Raw genomic sequence first — 20,136 nt, 5'->3', positions numbered from 1 at the left:
GGTACGGTGTTTACTAAATTATTAATGTAACTAATAAATAATAATGATAATAACAATTAAATAAAATAATGTTTTGCGTTTTTAAAATCTTCTAACCCCAAGGCTATATCATTTAATTTTATTTTATTAAAAACATGTTTTACAAAAAAAAAAAAAAATGTCTGCAAGAACAAAATGCAAATTAGCAAAAAAAGTATAGTAGATGTCTAATTTAAAATTGTGCTTGTATATGCAAATTTCTCATAATTTTTTTCCTCATAGTTTAGTGTTATTAGGTTTGCTGTGTGGAGACAGCATTGAGCCACATAAAGGGACAGAAAAAATATATTGTCAAGTTGCTTATATAGTACTAATATAGAGCTGCTCGTATAGTACAAATACTGAATAAGTTTATCTACTGGTACAGAGAATATCTTGTACCAGTGCTGCAATATATAACTGCAATATTGATTACAAAAAAGTGCTCAATCACATTCTTATGATCACGTCTGATTATTAACTTCTGAATTTGCCTGATGCTTTTTAATACACTCTTTTCACATTTCCACCTTTGTCAACAGAATTCATCATAATTGTGTAAATGTAAAGAGCAGTGAGAATACCACAAATCAATTTTTACATTCCAATTAGCTCAAAACAAATGTGTTCTTTATCATGTTTAACATCATGTGACTTAATTTTAATACTGCAACTTGTGCAAGAAACCAAAAGAGGGCAACATCTCTCAGTTTCTCTCTCAACTGTGAAGATTCTTTTGTTTTCAGAAGCTCCTCCTCAGAGTCTTGTCATATTTAGGAATACATTTGTCTCTTACTTAAAGATTTATTTTAACTTCAGTGTCATTTTATAACAGATCATGAGCTTTTTGAGGAATTTATTTCTGCTTGGACTCTTCTGTCTTGGTATGCATTTTACTCATTTTTAGTCACTCATCACTCATTTACTCATTTTTTACTCATCAAACTCATATCAGCATCAAATATTCTTCAATCCTGACAGAGTGCAGATCAGAAGAGAAAGTTGATCAGCCAGACAAACACATGACTCAAGTTGAAGGAAAATCAGTGACGTTACGATGTACATTTACAACATCCTCAAGCCAACCGGACCTCTTCTGGTATATCCAGAGAGCAAGTGATCATCCCAAATACATCCTGAGGAGGAACAAGTATGGAGCTGGAGAAAATGGCACAGAGTTTCAGGAGAGATTTCACTCTGAACTTTCATCAGATTCAGTTCCTCTGACGATCAGAGATCTGCGTGTGTCTGATTCTGCTGTGTATTACTGTGCTCTGAGGCCCACAGTGACTAAACTCAAGTCAAACCACATACAAAAACATCACATGCTGACTGTGTGTCTGTGTTTCTTTACAATAAGAAGTTCTTGACATTCAATAACTAATCAAATGGTCACAGTTCAAAGGTCACAGATATTAATGAACTGTAGCAATCTATAGTCTTCTTATTTACAGCATGATTTAAGTTAGTTTGTAAGGATGGCTATATGTCTCCATAATATTAAACCAGGAAAACTGTTATGGAACTCTACACGAGACAAGACAACAAGAATGGTCAAGCACTAAAACAATAACATTTCTAATCTGAGAAGATCAGCTAGAAAACCAGTTGTTCAGGTTGTCTCGATCATGCATCCTGAGCCCCCCTCTTTGCCCTGGACTTTACCTTCTCCACCAGAGCAGCTCACTCACATTCAACACAGAATGTTTAAGTTTTAATACGGTGTATCTTGTGGCTTTATATTCATGTTTGGTGTCATTCTAAATGTCTCTGTGTGATTGGTAAAGTGGTCCTAATTTCACTGTAATATTTTACAATCTCCCTTATATTAGTTAATTTGGGTTTTGACTTTGATAAGATCTTTGCCAGATGCTCCATCCAAGGAAAATGGTCTTTGCATCAACTCATGACCAGGCAAGAGTCTTGGTGAAGCTTTTATTGTCTTGAATTTATGATGATTTGAGTATTTAGGCAAAGGGTGCAGAAGAGTCTGTGGGATTCTGTAGGCAGGATACCCCATTGCAGTTTGTGAGTCTCTGAGCTCTGCATCAGGACTCATATGCTGCAATGTATTTCTACACGGTCAGGTATTCATCTCGAACTCTTAAATGTATCTTTGAATAATTGATGTTGTACAATCTTGATTGGCTTATTTTGTTTAGTTATGTGAATTGGAATGGAAAATCTTTGCCTGACAAATAAATGTAAAAGTCTTGTTTAACTCTAATATCTCCTGAAATCATTTAAATCTAGTAAATTGTTTAGGCTGATGTTTCCGCAGCCTACCACCAGGATTAGTCATACATTCAGGCTCAATGGATGGAGCATGGGCACAGCATTAGAGATCTGTTGATTTCTGACAATCACTGACTTAGTATGATATAATCTAGGGGCTAAATCAAACTTTCTTTAAGAATGAGCAAGCATGGGGCGGCCTATTGTTATTTAAAGGAAATTAGCTTCCAGTTATATTCTCTAAGCTAAATCAAACTTTCTTTAAGTATGAGCAAGCATGGCCTATTAGTACTTAAAGGAAATTAGCTTATCTGCTAAGAATTGGAACTGGCGAGGATGTGTCCGTGATGAAACTGGCCAGCATACACACTCTAAGCGACTTCGGGTAAACGATGAATCATTAATTGAAAATAAGGATTTATTAGGTTAACCAACCTAAATTAGACCAAATCACAACCTATAAGGTTATCAGCTTGAATTAGATGAATCTAAATCTAAAATTATTATAAATTGGAGTCAGATTAAAATTCGGATTTGGAAACTAATTAAAATAAATTTTAACGAATAAAAATATTTCTTTTCACATGTGCTAAAAGGCTTACACGCATTTAACCTTCACCCGTGTTGTTAGTTTCATCATAGGACTAATAGATGGACCCTTACAGTTAAATATCATTGTACTTGCACAAAAGCATTGAGATTTAAAAGATGTGTACAGTAGATCTGTCTTGCAACAAACAATTGTATGTATTTTTTGCTTAAATGGTAACACTTTAAAATAATGGTTCATTTAAGCTTCTATAATGTATTTTCTAACACGAACAATCATATACAACATTTATTCTTTTTCATTATGAATCATAGTTCAACATTTACTAATACATTATTAAAGAGCCCCTATTTTGCATTATAAAAGGTCATATTTTGGTTTTGGGGGTTTCCAACAACAGGCTGATATGCATGCAAGGTCAAAAAACACTTTCATTGTCTTATAATATGCATTTATTTTTACCTAATTATCCTAACAACTCCCATATGATTTGTTCGGTGATTCGTTTGTTCCCAAACCCTTAGCATGCGGCTAATCGGTGCTGATCGGACCAATGACACATTCTGTTGTGATCGATCGACTGCGTTCAGCGCAAGATGGAGAGAAATGCCCACCACGGCTATGAAGTAGCACACAGAGTATGTGAGAGCTCACTGCAGGAATGCAATAAAGCAATACAGTTAAACACCAGCATATTACTCTACTCTTAACCCTAACACCAAGTAATAACAGCGACACACATTCAGTATTAATCCACACAGTGTCAAAAGCTGAACTATTTTGAAAATTGACCGTGCCGCATGTGTATGAACAGCTGATGGTGGCCATAGCAAAGGCAAACAGCAGAGGATCGCCAGTTCAGAAACACATTTAAATTGGTAAAGGAAGAAGCACGTGTTGCGTTTTCAACATGGATTTGAATGTAATATGTGAACAGCCCCATGAAGGTTTAAACTGAGAGATACAGTACAAGCATTGATCTGTAATAGATGAGCGATTACAAGCCGCGTGGGGTGATTACAACTTATAACACACAATTAAACACATATTTAGCAATTTACATAAAACGAGGCAATTTTAATTACATTTACATGTTATGATCCGGAGGAAGAAGAAACTGGTCCATATGAACTGTAACAGTTACTGACAAAGTCCCATACATAATAGTCTCTGCTGCTTCTTCCCTTAAATGCAAACGGCCGACGAATCCCACGTTGCAGTGTAGGTTATTGTATCAAAAATCTGAAAAATGTCAGGAACAAACACAACACTAGGTTGGCTATACTGTGGTGTTGTTGTGAAAATGAACTTTAACCCTTTATTCCCTGCAGCCGAATCTTCATCTGTCAGTGATCGTCATCTTCGTGTCATGATCAGTCTCATGATCCCCGGCGCTCCGCTAGTGTCTGAAGGGAAAGCGCATTCACATTTTACCGGAACCGGCACTTCATATTTAGTGATGTTCCGTATCGACGTCAACGCGTTCAAGCAAAAGATCCTAACCCAACTCGATTCATTCATTCAACTCTATGTTGACAATTTCGTTAAAGAATTAATAGTTTTTTTTAAACACGGTGCACTTTCAGATTTAAACCTCTGCTGGATGTTTTCATTATTTTGATTGATTGATTGGTTGATTGATTGATTGATACAGGGACAATGTACAACATGACATGTTGTGCCAAAGTTAGCTATAAAGCTTATTTGCATCTGAGTCCCTGGGCAGGAAGTTTTTTCAAATTTAACAGTAAAAAATAATACATTCACTTGAAAATGGAATCTCCTTTTCAAAAACCCATAATAGGGGCTCTTTAAGCTCTGCTTGTTAACATTAGTTAATGCACTGTGAGCTAGCAAATGAACATTACTAAATGAACAACTATTTTCATTAAATTAGGTTACCAAAGATGAATAAATACTGTAATTAATGTATTATTCATTGTTTTTTCATGTTAGCAAATACAGTTACAGTTTATGTCAACCGATATTTATTTTCTCTCTCTCTTAAAGAGCAACATTCAAGTATAATGTGTGTGAGGGAGGAGGAACTGTTGACAGATCTGGCATGATCTACTGGTGTCTGACAGAGACTGTGATTCAAACCATTCAGTCTGACTCTCCTCAGAGTTCAACACTTCAACAATGAAGCTTCATTCACTCATTCTCTTCTGTGCATCTGCTGGTAGGTGTCATTTTTGATTAATTTTGTTAATTTAATCACTTAAAAAAATTAAATCACAAAGACTTATACTGTTTCATTACAAAGACTCATTACAAATAATGTTTCAGCTGCTGTTTTTGGAAATGCCATCAAACCAAAGCAAACGGATGTTTTTGCAGATGAAGAATCACATGTGACATTATCCTGTAGTTTTAAAGCCTCTGGAGGTACAGATTATCTCCACTGGTACCGTCAGTATGGAAGTTCAAAACCTGAATTTCTTGTACTGACCTACAGCTCAGCAACAAAAGCTGCACAGTCTGATATAGACACAAGATTCATTACTAATATTACAAAAAAGGAGCATGTGGATCTGCTGCTCTCCTCTGCTGCAGTATCAGACACTGCTGTGTATTACTGCGCTCTGCAGCCCACAGTGACAGGAAACACATCAGCTCCATACAAAAACCTGATACAAAACAGAAGCAGAGAGTTGAAAATGACAAGAAAAAAGCTGTATCAGAAAACGCATTATTTATTAAAAAAAATAGCTGAACCAATGAATAAATCAAAGTCAAATTATTTCTTTATTATAATCTGTAAATTTGTGTGGCAAAGTGAAAGATTTACATTTTCTTTAATTATCTTAACCATCATTTTTGAAAGTAAACAAGTAAATCAAGAAACATTAAAAGATCTCAAAGATTTTCATGGGTAATATACAGTGCAGATAAATGTCTGCCACAGGATGGCAGTGTTCACACAGTCACACAGACACTCTGTGTTGTGCCATACTATTTATATAGATTTTATACTCCTATAATAGAAAAAGCATAACATATACATATACCCAAATAAAAATGTCAATATCTTTTTTTTTTCATTAGTGAATATCTCCATGCCCATAGTACAATTTGTCAAATATTACAGCTAATACCATCTTGTTTTAGACATATTTTATCAGCTTAACCTCATCAAGAGTGTGCCTGTCATGTTTCAGTTTTGTAAAATCTATAGCTAAATAAATATGTTTTATATGAAATACTTCACTATTGATAATGAAATAGCTATTTAATGCTGCTAAATGGAAATTTTCAACAGCATCAGTAAGTTCAGCTATCAGGAAGTGTGTGTGCGTGGTGTGCAGTAACTTACAACTCAGAGACTGAGAGGTTCAACAGAGAACTGAGCTGATCTTCAACATGGACATATGCTTTATACTGATTCTCACTCTGGTCACAGGTATGCACTATATAAGTATGTTTAAGTGATCCCAATATGTATATTTCACTTTTTGTGTATGTTGTGTGAATGTTGGAGATTTTTTTGATTGAACTTGATTTCACAATTCGAAAAAAAATGGCTAATTTGTTGTTTTATTGTTGACAGGTTTGGTGTGTGGAGACAGCATTGAGCCAGATAAAGGGACAGAAAAAAAGTCTGAAGAAATAGAAATGGTCAAGCTAAGCTGCTCTTACAGTACAAGCAGTGAAGATGTTATGCTTTACTGGTACAGACAGCATCTCAATAAAAAAAAATTGCAGTATCGACTACGCAAAGGTGCACGGTCATACAGTTTTCAACACACTTCTAATAAGCGGTTTCAGTTGGCTACATCACGTTCATCCACTGAACTCACTATTACTAATGTGCGTCTGACAGATTCAGCTCTCTATTATTGTGCTCTAAGAGTAGGAGCCCAGTGATACAAAACATGATACATGTCGTACAAAAACCTGAAGCTCTTTTCTCTTTCAACTCATCAAGAGAAAACCACAATCAAAACCTCAATCTAACCAGCTCTGAATATAATAAAATCTGTGGTCACACCTGTAAGAGGTTCAATCGAGCCTCATATAAAACACTACTTTCAGGAATTAATGTTGAATGGGGATATTTCAGTGCACAAATACACAACTTCATTTATCTTCATTTAACATTTTACATTTAGTCATTTGGCAGACAAATTTATCCAAAGTTACTTACAATTGAGGAGGCATTCAGCAATTCAACAAGAGGCAGTACACACAAAAAGTACTAATAATACTAATAATAACTATTAGTGCTCAGAGAATTAGGTGCTAGAGCAAGAGGGTGTTTTTTATAGAGAGAAGAGTGTAATGTAATTCGCAGATGATCCCTAAAACTGCGTGCATGAATGTCCAGCGAATATCAAACCTAAAACCAAATTTACCGAGCTAATTAAGCTGTCATTCAAATATTTTAATACAAACAAGTTGTTCAAGTCACAAGACCTAATAAAATATACTATACGAATTCATCACAAGGCCTACCGTATATATGCTGCACAGTTTTGTGGGACGAATGTTTGACGGTTGGTTATGATTATCCTGTGTCCTCTGTTCATCTTGCTGTTCCAATGCAGCAGCGGCTTCATGTAAAAGCTGACTAACAGTTTTTGCCACTGTATATATACATTTGTAAGTCACTCTGTCTTTTTTCATCAAAACCATGCTTCTCCCCTCGGGCTCTGAAAACACTCGACGTCACTTGAATAAGCCCCTCCCACTGATTAGCATAGGCTTTGCATACAGATTGACGTTGAAAATGAAAACTGAAATAAGAGTGTCAATAAAAGGAAAACTTCAATTTACATTTTAATTTGGATTGTGTCTCTATTATAGCGTGGACATTAATCATAAGCTTTGTAAAATTTGTGTTTGCATTTTATTTTTCAGTTTGGCTTTTTATTTTAACAATGCCAGTATTGAGGCAGAAATGCAGTGAAAATGAAATGTTAAATCGGCAACTTCATTTTACTTATAGATTTGACAGGGATGATGTGTTGTCACAATGACAATGAAAATTTAATAATTTAGTTTCATTTTCAATTTAGGCAGATATTTTGCAAACGGTGTTTTATAATTAAGATTGTTAATCTGGTTTTCATTTTAATTTCCAGTGTTTATTTGATTCATTTAAAATTGGCAGCATTTGTCGGCGCCAATAGCCTAATGGTTAGTGCGTCGACACATGGCACTGAGGTGCTCACGGCGACCTGAGTTCGATTCCCGGCTCGAGGTTCTTTGCCGGTCCTTTCCCTCGCTCTGTTTCCCATACCTCCCTGTCTGTAAATCTCCAATGTCCTATCAAATATAAAGGTGAAATCCCCTAAAAAAAAAAAAAAAAAAATTGGCAGCATTTACCAACCATACAAGAGGAGTCCATCACAAATTATTTCATCTTTGAGGTGTTTGTAGACGCAGGTTGATGCTCATTCCCCCAGCTTTTTGTGAAAACCGTCATTAGGCTCATCCACTTCTTGTTTTCAACAGCCGAACATGTACCTCTCGTTTTTCGCGGGATTAAAGTAGGCTCCCGGATTTTAAGTTTGCTCCTCAGTCAACACAATATTATGACAATAGACGTGCCGACATTCGTTGCCCAAAAGTCGGTGAAGTGCTGCCGCGCTCACCTCGCCGGATTTCTCAATTAATCCTGTCGCTAGTTCACAGTCTTCACTTTCCGCTCTGAAAATGTCCCAACTCTTCGATATATCCCCGGACATCCGCATGCCCTTGAGTTCTGGAATGTTGTTCATGGACATCTTCAGGGTTTAGTGCACTTCTGACACCATGTTTGTGTTCTATGCAATAAACAGGCAGGAACTGATATAAACCGTGTCTTTATTGATGACGGTCTCCACATGAACCAGCACAACAGTTTCTCCACCGGATACAGGTCATGTATGGTATTACACGGTGTAACATCTAGTGTAAATGGGCAAAACTGGTGCAAGTGTCAGTAAAAGATCAAAGTTGGTTGTTAGAATCAAAAGATTCAATGCAAATATATAATGTAAAGAAACAGCACACAAACAATCAAAACTACAGTACGTGTATGCTGAAGTTCTGTAAGAACTAAAAAGATGCATAAAATAATCACTTAACTTCATTTAATTAGTTTTGTTTAATAATTCAATTTCTATACTATTCCTATTTCTATTCTACTTATATATAACTCTCCTCAGCAAGTACAAAATCACATGCATTCTCTGCATTTATATATGGGCAGCTTCTTAATTAAAGGGGTTTGTTTGATATTTCAGTGATATGTGAGGACAAATCAAGAATGAGGAGAGGGAGAGCGCTTCTCTATTGTCTGTTTCAAGAGACATTTACAATGCCTGTGTGCACAAAGAAAAGAAAAAAATAAATGTAAAGGTGGAAATGTCTCAGTTCAGCTCCTGATTTATGTAATATGTCAGTGATTTCTGCTCTATTATAGTCAACAGTTACACATTAATTAAGCTCTATTACACAAATGTCACCAGATTTACACACTATAGTAAACTTCACTTTATATGACGACTTTTTTTTAATCTAGTTCGGTCATACCAGTTCTGTAAGTTCTGTCACTGTCAGCCACATACTGTATGAGTATGAAACTGATTTTACAGGTAAACTGTGAGTTTAGGGAGTTCATTTTTATAATCTTACATGCAGCTTTGTTATCATAAACCTTCTGCTAAAGGAAAAAAGTCCACAACAACATACAGAACAACCAGATTCGCTAAACACTGCAACCGTCACAGGTGATCAGTAGCTGAGATATTGAAAACTGGAAGTAGTGGCAGTTTCAGTGACTACAATCAGCAGAATGACATTTAATGATTAACACTAACAGACTGAATGCCACAAATGATCAGTCAGAATCCAGTATTCCAGAGCAAAGTGTAATAGAAAACCACTTTATTTTCAGTAAACAAAAACGTAATATAATTAATCAAATAAATGGACGCACACATCTTAAGATTATTATACATATACAGAACATTAAGTCATATTCTGCTGTTTATACACACACACACACACACACAACACTAGTGTATATTGAGTTTGAGTGCAGCTCAGGCTCCTCCCAGCAGCAGAGCAAGTGATATGAATTGACTGCTGCTTCAACAGATGCAGAAAGAGGAAGAGGAGCACAACATCTCTGCAGATTCTTCAACACTTTCAGAGGATTTCAGCTTCATATAATGGCTTTCTGGAAAAGTGCCATTGAGGTCATAATTCTGTATATTAAAGGTAAAACTATCAAAATGACTTAGATTTCAAATATATATATTTAAAACTAATGTTATTTATGTGTGTAATGTGAATATTTATACATTGTAATTCTATTTCAGGATGTGATTCTCAGGACAAAGTTGATCAGCACACAAAGACTCAATCTGCTTTTGAAGGTGATACTGTAACCATTGGCTGCACATATCAGACATCTATAAGCCAGACTCTATTCTGGTACCAGCAGAAAGTCAATGGAGTCCTGAAATGCATGTTGAATAAAATCACAAACACACCAAGACACACTGAGGAAGAAATCAAGTAGAGATTTTACTCAACTCTCAGCAAAACTTCTGACAATCAAGGATCTGCAAGTGTCAGACTCTGCTGTGTATTACTGTGTACTACTGTATACACACTTATATAAAAACTGATGAGGCCTCAACTTTCTTACACAGATTCGTAAAGCATGACTAAAACTAAGAGGAACCCAGCATTAAATGAATCATTAAATCTTTCATCTGATACTGCACTGAAAACTCAAATGACTTAGTAAACAGATTTTCAGTGTTAGTTTTAGACCCTTGTAAGGCAGAATGTTTTCCCCAGACAATTTTACTGGATCTTTACTCTTCATTTTGGTTTACATCATTTATTTGTCACTTTCCCTTTTTACAACTTTGGAAAAAAATACATTTGGTTTTTTTTTGCATGTGTTTGTTCATATTAGTCTATTGTCATTCTTGTCATTGCCATGAAAACACAATTTGTGAATTCACTATGAATGTGTAAACAGGTATGAAAGACTAGAAAATGAAAGTAATAATATACACTCTTCTTTAATGAGTTAAATCATGAGTAAACAACAGCTTGTATCAATGGTTCAGAGACTGCTGGTGGTGTTGTGGGATATTTTCCTCACATACTTGAAGCACTCAGCAGCAAATATACTGTAGCTGACAATGTCCATCTCTAATAATCACAATGAATATGAATGTATGGGAGCAAAACAGCAAATCTATAATAATAATGCAAAAATTATTTCGAGAATATTTTCATCTCATTGAATCAACTTCAGTTGATATTCACTACCTGATAAAAGTCCTGTTGCTTATTCAAGTTTTAGGAACAAAAAATAATAACTTGACTTCTAGTTGATCATTTGGTATCAGAAGTGGCTTATAAGAAAGGAAAGGCCTCTAGATTACGCTTATTTGACCAAAATAAAATATGATAATGCCTTTATTTTTTAATTATTTAATTAGGACAGTAATGTCTGGCTTTGCTCAGACAAAAGTCTTGTCACTGAACAGAAATAATGCACATTTTAGAATATAAAATAACTCAAATAACTTTTTAATAAAGTCATCTGGAATGGCAAAGACAGCATTCTTGCAGGACTCCCAAAGTTCAAGATTCTTTGGATTCATCTTCAGTGCCTCCTATGTCATCTTACCCCAGACATGCTCAATAATGTTCATGTTTGGTGACTGGGCTGGCCAATTCTGAAGCACCTTGACCTTTTTTGCTTTCAGCAACTTTGATGTGGAGGCTGAAGAATGGGAAACGAGCGCTATCCTGCTGAAGTATTTGCCCTCTTCTGTGGTTTGTAATGTAATGAGCAGCACAAATGTCTTGATACCTCAGGCTGTTGATGTTGCCATCCACTCTGCTGATCTCTTGCACACGCCCTTACTGAATTTACCCCAAACCATGATTTTTCCTTCAACTAGCTTGTGATTTCTGTGAGAATCTTGGGCCTGTGCAGGTTGCAATAGGCCTTCTACAGTATTTGTGATGATTGAGATGCAGTTCAACAGTTCAACAGATGATTCATCTACCTTCTGCCACTTTTCCAAATGATCAACTAGAAGTCAAGTTATTGTTTGTTGCTCTTACGGCTAGGATCAACAACGAGACTTTTGTCAGGTAGTGTATAACACATTGTGTAGGTATGAAGTGCCACAAGATGGCAGTGTTCGCATTCAGCAATGAGCTACAGCATTTAACAACACAACAGAAGCTATAAAGTGTGTGAGAGAGGAGGAACTCAGTGTTGACAGATCTGACATGATCTAATGGTGTCTGACAGAGACTGTGATTCAAACCATTCAGTCTGACTCTACTCAGAGTTCAACACTTCAACAATGAAGCTTCATTCACTTATTCTCTTCTGTGCTTCAGCTGGTATGTCTGTTTATTCCGTTAATTATTACTTTTTATGACAATGTTTATTTAAACATTTATTTTTCCTTTTTTCAGCTTCAGTCTTTGGAAATGACATCAAGCCAAACATCACAGATGTTGTTTATGAGGAGGGTTCAGATGGTAAAATATTCTGCAGTCATTCTCCTGGAACTGCAGATTATATCTACTGGTACCGTCAGTATGGAGGATCAAAACCTGAATTTTTACTTGTCACCTATGGCAGTGCAAAAGAAGCTGAAATATCAAAAGTAGACCCAAGATTCTCTGTTAAAGTTGAGAAAAAGGAACGAAACCAAGCAGATTTGAAGATCTCCTCTGCTGCAGTATCAGACTCTGCTGTGTATTACTGCGCTCTGCAGCCCACAGTCACAGGAAACACAACAGCTCTAGACAAAAACCTGATACAATCAGACACAAGAGAGAAACAGAGAAAAAGGAAGAAGAAAGAAGCTGTAACTGCAAATTACTGTGATATAATGCGAACAGTGAATAAACCACATTTTTCTAAATCAGAATCGCTCCAACAGGAGTGAATCTTTATAATACAGATGAAGAACATTAAATCTCTACAATAATGTGCTTTAGTTGACAAATCAAATCAGAAGATCCTACAATGCTGAAAACTGTCAAAGTTTACAAGCAATAAGTCTCCTCAGATGATTTAGAATATTCAGTGCAGGTAAATGTTGCCACGGGATGGCAGTGTGTCTACATATTCACACGCACACAGTGCTAATATATCATGAATGAATTTTTATGAGTTATTAAAAGATGATACAATTAGAAAATAAATATTCTCAATATGTTAATCATTTCTCCTTTATGAGGAATGAGAGAATATTGGACAGAGGAAAATTTAAGATTAACCACCCAAAATTAAAATTACCTCATCGTTTACTCTTCCTCACGTGGTTTTATTACTTATTTATATTTTAAATAATGCTGGTTGCTGGCACCCATTGACTTCCATAGTAAAAATAAATACTGTAGAAGTCAATGGGTGCCAGCTACAAAACGCTTCAAAGTATAAAACTTTTGTATTCATGAGTAAAACTCCAAACAGTTTGACCAACTGAAGGCTGAGTAAATGAAAGAATGACAGAATAAATGTTTTTTTGTCTGTACTCTCTCTTTAAGCCACACCTTTATAAATCAGGAAGTGTCTGTATATGTGTGTATGTTTGTGCTCAGAGACTGAGAACCTCACCAGAGAACTGAACTCATTCAGCATCTCATTCAACATGAACACAAGCTTTATACTGATTCTCACTATAGTAGCAGGTATGGAAAACAAATTAATTGGTTTGTTTATTTACTTTTTTAATCTTTGATTTCATAAATTAAAAATCCTTTAATTGTTTTGCTTTGTGCTGACAGGTTTGGTGTGTGGAGACAGCATTGAGCCAGATAAAGGGACAGAAAAAAAGTCTAAAGAAACCGAAACTGTCAAGTTGAGCTGCTCTTACAGTACAAGCAGTGAAAATGTTCTGCTTTACTGGTACAGACAGTATCTCAATAGAGAACCTCAGTATTTACTGCGAAAACCAGCACGGTCAGCACATAGTAGTTTAGAACACACGTCTGAAAATCGATTTCAGTTGGCTACATCACGTTCATCCACTGAACTCACTATTACTGATGTGCGTCTGTCAGATTCAGCTCTCTATTATTGTGCTCTAGAGAGCCCAGTGATACAAAACATGATACATGTCGTACAAAAACCTGAAGCTCTTTTCTCTTTGAACTCATCAAGAGAAAACCACAATCAAAACCTCAATCTAACCAGCTCTGAATATAATAAAATCTGTGGTTACACCTGTAAGAGGTTCAATCGAGCCTCATATAAAACACTATTTTCAGGAATTAATGTTAAATGGGGACATTTCAGTGCGCAAATACACATCTCTATCATCTTTATTTATAATTTATTTCAATCAGAAACTGTAAAATATTTTACTTTTGTTAGAATAAAAACTTTGAATGCAATATATATTGTAAAAAATCCGCACATGTACACTCAAAATTACGGTATGTGTATCCTAAAGGTCTGTATAACTAAAAAGATGCATAAAATAACGACTAAACTTCATTTACATACTTCTGCATAATATTTCTATTTCTATTTGCATTTTTATTCTATTCCTATTCTGCTAATAAATAAAACTCTTCTCAGCAAATACAAAATGGCATTCATTATCTGCATTAATGTGTGGTCACCCTCTTATTAAATGGTTTCTTTTGATATTTCAGTGATATGTGAGCACAAATCAAGAGTGGGGAAAGGGAGAGCGCTTCTCTGTTGTCTATTTCAACAAACATTTACAATGTCACTGTTAAATTCAGATAAAAGAAGTAAAACAAAAAAGTTAAAACCTTAAAAGTCAAGCAGGATCTGCTGTTTATTTGTTTTAAACCTCAAAGAATAAAACATCTAAAGATATGTTACCTTGTAACGGTGGAAATGACTCAGTTCAGCTCCTGATTTATCTGACTTGTCAGTGATTTCTGCTCTATTACAGTAAACAGTTACACATTAATTAAGCTCTATTACACAGATGTCACCAGCTTCACACGATAGTAAACTTCACTTTATGACAACAACTTTTTTTATCTAGTTCTGTCATACTAGTTCTGTAAGTTAAGAACAAAAGACTGTCACGGTCAGCCACATACTGTATGAGTATGAAACTGATTTTACAGGTAAACTGTGAGTTTAGGAATTTCATTTTATAATCGTACATGGAACTTTGTTATCTTAAATCTTCTGCGAAGGGAAACAATCTACAACATTATATAGAACAACCAAATAAACAAAACAATGAACACTGCAGCAATAGGAAAACCAGTTCCCTGGATTGTTTTACGAAATTACTTAAAACTCACCTTCTTAGTATTGCTTTGAATCTTTGAGGTCTTGTCATTTTTAATTATCTGTGATTTTGGTGTTTTATGTTTCTCTATTGTGGTTTTATTCTTTTTGTAAGCTGTAAGAGTCTGAGAAAAGCACTTTATAAAGAAAATTTATTATATTAGTCACAGGCGATCAATAACTAAGATATTGGAGACCAGAAGTAGTGGCAGTTTCAGTGACTACAATCAGCAGATTGACATTTAATGATTAACACTAACAGACTGACTGCCACAAATGATCAGTCAGAATCCAGTATTCCAGAGCAAAGTGTAATAGAAAACCACTTTATTTTCAGTAAACAAAAACGTAATATAATTAATCAAATGCATGATATTCTGCTGTTTATACACACACAAACACACAATACTAGTGTATAGAGTTGGAGTGCAGCTCAGGCTCCTCCCAGCAGCAGAGCAAGTGATATGAATTGACTGCTGCTTCAACAGATGCAGAAAGAGGAAGAGGAGCACAACATCTCTGCAGATTCTTCATCACTTTCAGAGGATTTCAGCTTCATATAATGGCTTTCTGGAAAAGTGGCATTGTGGTCATAATTCTGTATATCAATGGTAAAACTATCAAAATGACTTCGATTTAATAATATATTTTTGAAATGAATGTTATTTATGTGTGTAATGTGAATATTTATACATTTATTTGTAATTCTATTTCAGGATGTGATTCTCAGGATAAAGTTGATCAGCACATAATGACTCAATCTGCTTTTGAAGGTGATACTGTAACCATTGACTGCACATATCAGACTTCTTATGCAGGCCAGACTCTATTCTGGTACCAGCAGAAAGTCAACAGAGTCCCGAAATACATGCTGAATAAGCTGAGTAATACATCTGGACACACTGAAGAAGAATTCAAGAAAAGATTTCATGCAACTCTCAGCAAAACTTCAGTTCCTCTGAAAATCAAGGATCTGCGTGTGTCAGACTCTGCAGTGTATTACTGTGCTCTGAGGCCCACAGTGACTCAAACACACTCAACACACACACAAAAACTGATACACAGACTGAGTTGCATAATTCCATACACAGATTCATAAAACATGACTGAAACTGAGAAGAGCCCAACATGAAATAAATCATTAAATCTTTCATCTGATTCTGCACTGAAAACTCACACACCGACTGAGGCTAATATCATTCATAATGAAAAGTTAGCTTAGGAAACAGATTTTTTGTGTAAGTTTTAGGCCCTTGTAAGGCAGAATGTTTTTTTTCCACCAGATGTTTTACTGAATCTTTACTCTTTATTAATTCTCCTGCTTACCTTTTGCATGTGTTTGTTCATATTAGTCTATTGTCATTCTTGTCATTGCCATGAAAATATGATTTGTGAATTCACTATGAACGTATATAAAGATGTGAAAGACTAGAAAAGGGAAATAACAATAATATACACTCAAAATGAACATGTGTTCTATGTGTTCTTCTATAAGGAGTTAAATCATGAGTAAACAACAGCTTGTATCAATGGTTCAGAGACTGCTGGTGGTGTTGTGGGATATTTTCCTCACATACTTGAAGCACTCAGCAGCAAATTTACTGTAGCTGACAATGTCCATCTCTAATGTTCTCAGTGGATCCAAATCTGCAGGAGCAAAACTGCAAATAATCTATAACAATAATACAAGAAAACATCTCATAGTTTAAACTTTAATTGATATAAAGTATAACACATTTTGTAGGTATAAAGTGCCACAAGAGGGCAGTGTTCACATTCATGAACTACAGCAATTAACAACAGAAGAGAAGCTATGATGTGTGTGAGAGAGGAGGAACTCAGTGTTGACAGATCTGACATGATCTAATGGTGTCTGACAGACTGTGATTCAAACCATTCAGTCTGACTCTTCTCAGAGTTCAACACTTCAACAATGAATCTGCTGTATTCACTTATTCTCATCTGTGCCTCAGCTGGTATGTCTGTTTATTTAGTTCATTATTACCTTTTGATAATCAATGTTTAATTAATCTAACTAAAAAGTAAATGTAATTTAACAAATGTTTTAATTTTTTAGCAGCTGTTCTTGGAAATGACATCAAGCCAAACATCACAGATGTTGTTTATGAGGAAGGTTTAGATGGTAAAATATTCTGCAGTCATTCTCCTGGAGCTGCAGATAATATCTACTGGTACCGACAGTATGGAGGATCAAAACCTGAATTTCTTGTACTCATTTTTGGCAGTTCAAAAGAAGCTGAAATATCAAAAGTAGACCCAAGATTCTCTGTTAAAGTTGAGAAAAAGGAAAAAAAACATGCAGATTTGAAGATCTCCTCTGCTGCAGTATCAGACTCTGCTGTGTATTACTGTGCTCTGAGGCCCACAGTCACAGGAAACACAACAGCTCTAGACAAAAACCTGATACAATCAGATACAGTGGGGAAATAGAGAAAAAAAGAAGCTGTAACTACAAACTACAGTGATATAATATAAAATAATGAATAAATCAGCTACCTAGATTAAAATCTGTTGGTAATAGCATCAAATTAAAAACATATTAACATTCTAATGTGAGTAAATCTTTAGGTAAATTCAGGTGAAGTACAATAAGGCCCAATCCCAATTTTATTTTTGTACCCCTACCCCTTGGCCCTTGAAACCGAGTGTAAAGGAGAAGGGCTTCAAAATTTACCCCTAAGAAATGGGACACCACTACAACACCCGCACATGTTATCATATGTCATCGCGATCTCTTGGCTTCATATGAGATCAGACGATTGCGACTGCTGGAGTTATTCTAGTTGCTTTATTTTTTGGTATTTATCTTCAGGAAATCACTGAAGGCATATATTATGTTATTATAACGATAAAATGTGGCAATATGATCTTAACTGTACTGTGTTTTTACACTGTGTCCATTTTTATCCAAACACACGAAAACAACATTAACGTTATAGCAGGCACTATAAAAAGGTCATTCCCAGCCACTAGACTTTTCTGACAGGGTGTCGTTGAGTGCCAGAATGTTGTGGGACTGCAATACAGGAGTTATTATTATGGATGATAGATAGCTAAATTTAGCGGTTTATTTTTTAGCGACATCTTTAAAAAGCATGACGGTAAAACACAAACGCGGTTATGAATGTATTAAAACATTTCCTTGTTTGTTGTAAAAATACATAATAATGACAAAAAAATACTAGTTTGTGCATCTCCTTCCGTGTGAAGCCATCCTGCCGTCATAGCTGGTGTAGCTGGGAAATACTCTTACCCCTTGGTTTTGAATGTGGTCCTGAAAAATCTCTGTTTCACGGGCTATCTAGCCCTTCCCTTAGCCCTACGCCTTCAAGCTAAAAAGAAATGGGAAACCCCTACCCATTCACGTTAACATAAGGGGAAGGGTTAAGGGATAAAATTGAAACTGGGCCTAAATCTCTTAAATATCTGCTTTAGTTTACAAATCAAATTAAAGATCCTGCAATGCAGAAAACTGCCAAAGGTAACAATTAATAAATCTTCTCAGCTGATTCGCACATGTACAGTAATATTCAGTGCAGGTAAATGTTTGCTAGAGGATGGCAGTGTGTGTGTTCAAACATTCGCAAGCACACACTGCTATTACATTCTTGAGAAAATAAATTAAATTACAGTACAATTTAAACTGAATTTAAGACACACCTTTAAAAATCATTGTGCGAGTATGATGTGAGAGTATGTCTCAACAGATAACTGAGTTGATCTTCAACATGAACACAATACTGACTCACAGTAGCACTGTGCTTTATACTGACTCACTGTAGCAGCAGGTATAGTATTGAAAACACATTAAAGGTGCAGTATGTAAGTTTGACACCCAGTGGTTGAACTAGGCATTGCATTCCTGGATCAAAACACACACAAGCACAGGTTGCCAGATTAAGGACCTACAGGAGTTTGCTATCTGAAAGCAGCAGTAGACAGTTTACCTCAGATATTGAAAATAAAATAAGTCATTTGAAACTGAGCTTTAAAACTGAGAGTCAGTCGAAACATATCAGTGATTCAGCATGTACATTTATTAATGTTAAAGAGGTTTAATATTTATTTATTGGAATATAAATCTTACCATTTCATGAGTGAGTGCATATTCTGAGCTTCTGAATGGCTGTATTTCAATTTCTGAGGTGTTTTGTCAGGTACAAACAGCCAAATTTCTTATCACTGCAAATCTCATCACGCAGCGTGTTGTTTGGACTCAGGGTTACAATGTAACCTGTTCACCTAATGTTTATGCTTGTAATATTTATATTATTTGCTAATTAATAACCTCATGTGGAACTCTAATCTGCGTCTCATTTCGGAGTCTGCTACTTTCCACCGGAGGTCGCATTTCGCATTCAAGCCTTTCTGACTGAATGAATGAAATATGCTGTTTTCCACCAAGGCAACCCGCAGTGCTGAAATATAATTGGCTTAACTGGCACTGGGATAAAGGCAGGATAAAGGAACCAAAACAAAGACAGAGCTCCAAAACAAAAGGAACCAAAACAAAGCCCTGCACGTAACTCACATTTTCAAATCAGAATAACTGACTTCAGCATTGTTTTTCAGATAAACCAGAATGTTTACTTAGCATGTCTCTTAAAGCTTCAAGACACCCTGGAGTAATTTTTTGTGTGTTGAGCATCAGTTAAGACACCTGTCAGCTTTAATTGTGGTGAAAACTGGATAATTTTGAGCTTTTGTCAGCTAATTTCATCTTCCGGGTTTAAAATATTTTTTGGGGCGGGATCAAAATCGGTTGTAAGAGCCGTATTTCATAGTTTACTGTTCAAGGTAATTTTCATAATTTTTGTGTTTTATAATGTTCTTGTTGATTTGCATGTCATATACTTTGAGTTACTTTTCTACTGCGCTCGTGTAGTATGCTGTGATAGTACGTACATTTTGTGACACACGTGAGTTGTTAGTGTGATGTTGTTAGATTACCGACAGGGCTATTGGTTGCAATTGATAGGCAACGAGACCTACTGCACTGCTATCCACTGTGTCTGCATTCAAACCCGAGGATTCAGGAGGAGAGAAG

General features: G+C 35.6%; 1 gene segment (V, D, J or C); it reads left to right on the top strand.

Moving 5' to 3' along the window:
* Nucleotides 1-12,087: 12,087 nt before the first annotated feature.
* On the top strand, nucleotides 12,088-13,417 carry LOC130238140 (T cell receptor alpha variable 20-like). The segment is given in 3 exon segments: nucleotides 12,088-12,178; nucleotides 12,254-12,651; nucleotides 13,391-13,417. Coding segments are annotated over 3 exon segments (465 nt in total).
* Nucleotides 13,418-20,136: the final 6,719 nt, after the last annotated feature.

Source organism: Danio aesculapii, chromosome 2 (genome assembly GCF_903798145.1).
Source record: "Danio aesculapii chromosome 2, fDanAes4.1, whole genome shotgun sequence".
In the NCBI taxonomy this organism is placed as follows: domain Eukaryota; kingdom Metazoa; phylum Chordata; class Actinopteri; order Cypriniformes; family Danionidae; genus Danio; species Danio aesculapii.
This window is presented reverse-complemented; position numbering and strand designations above follow the sequence as displayed.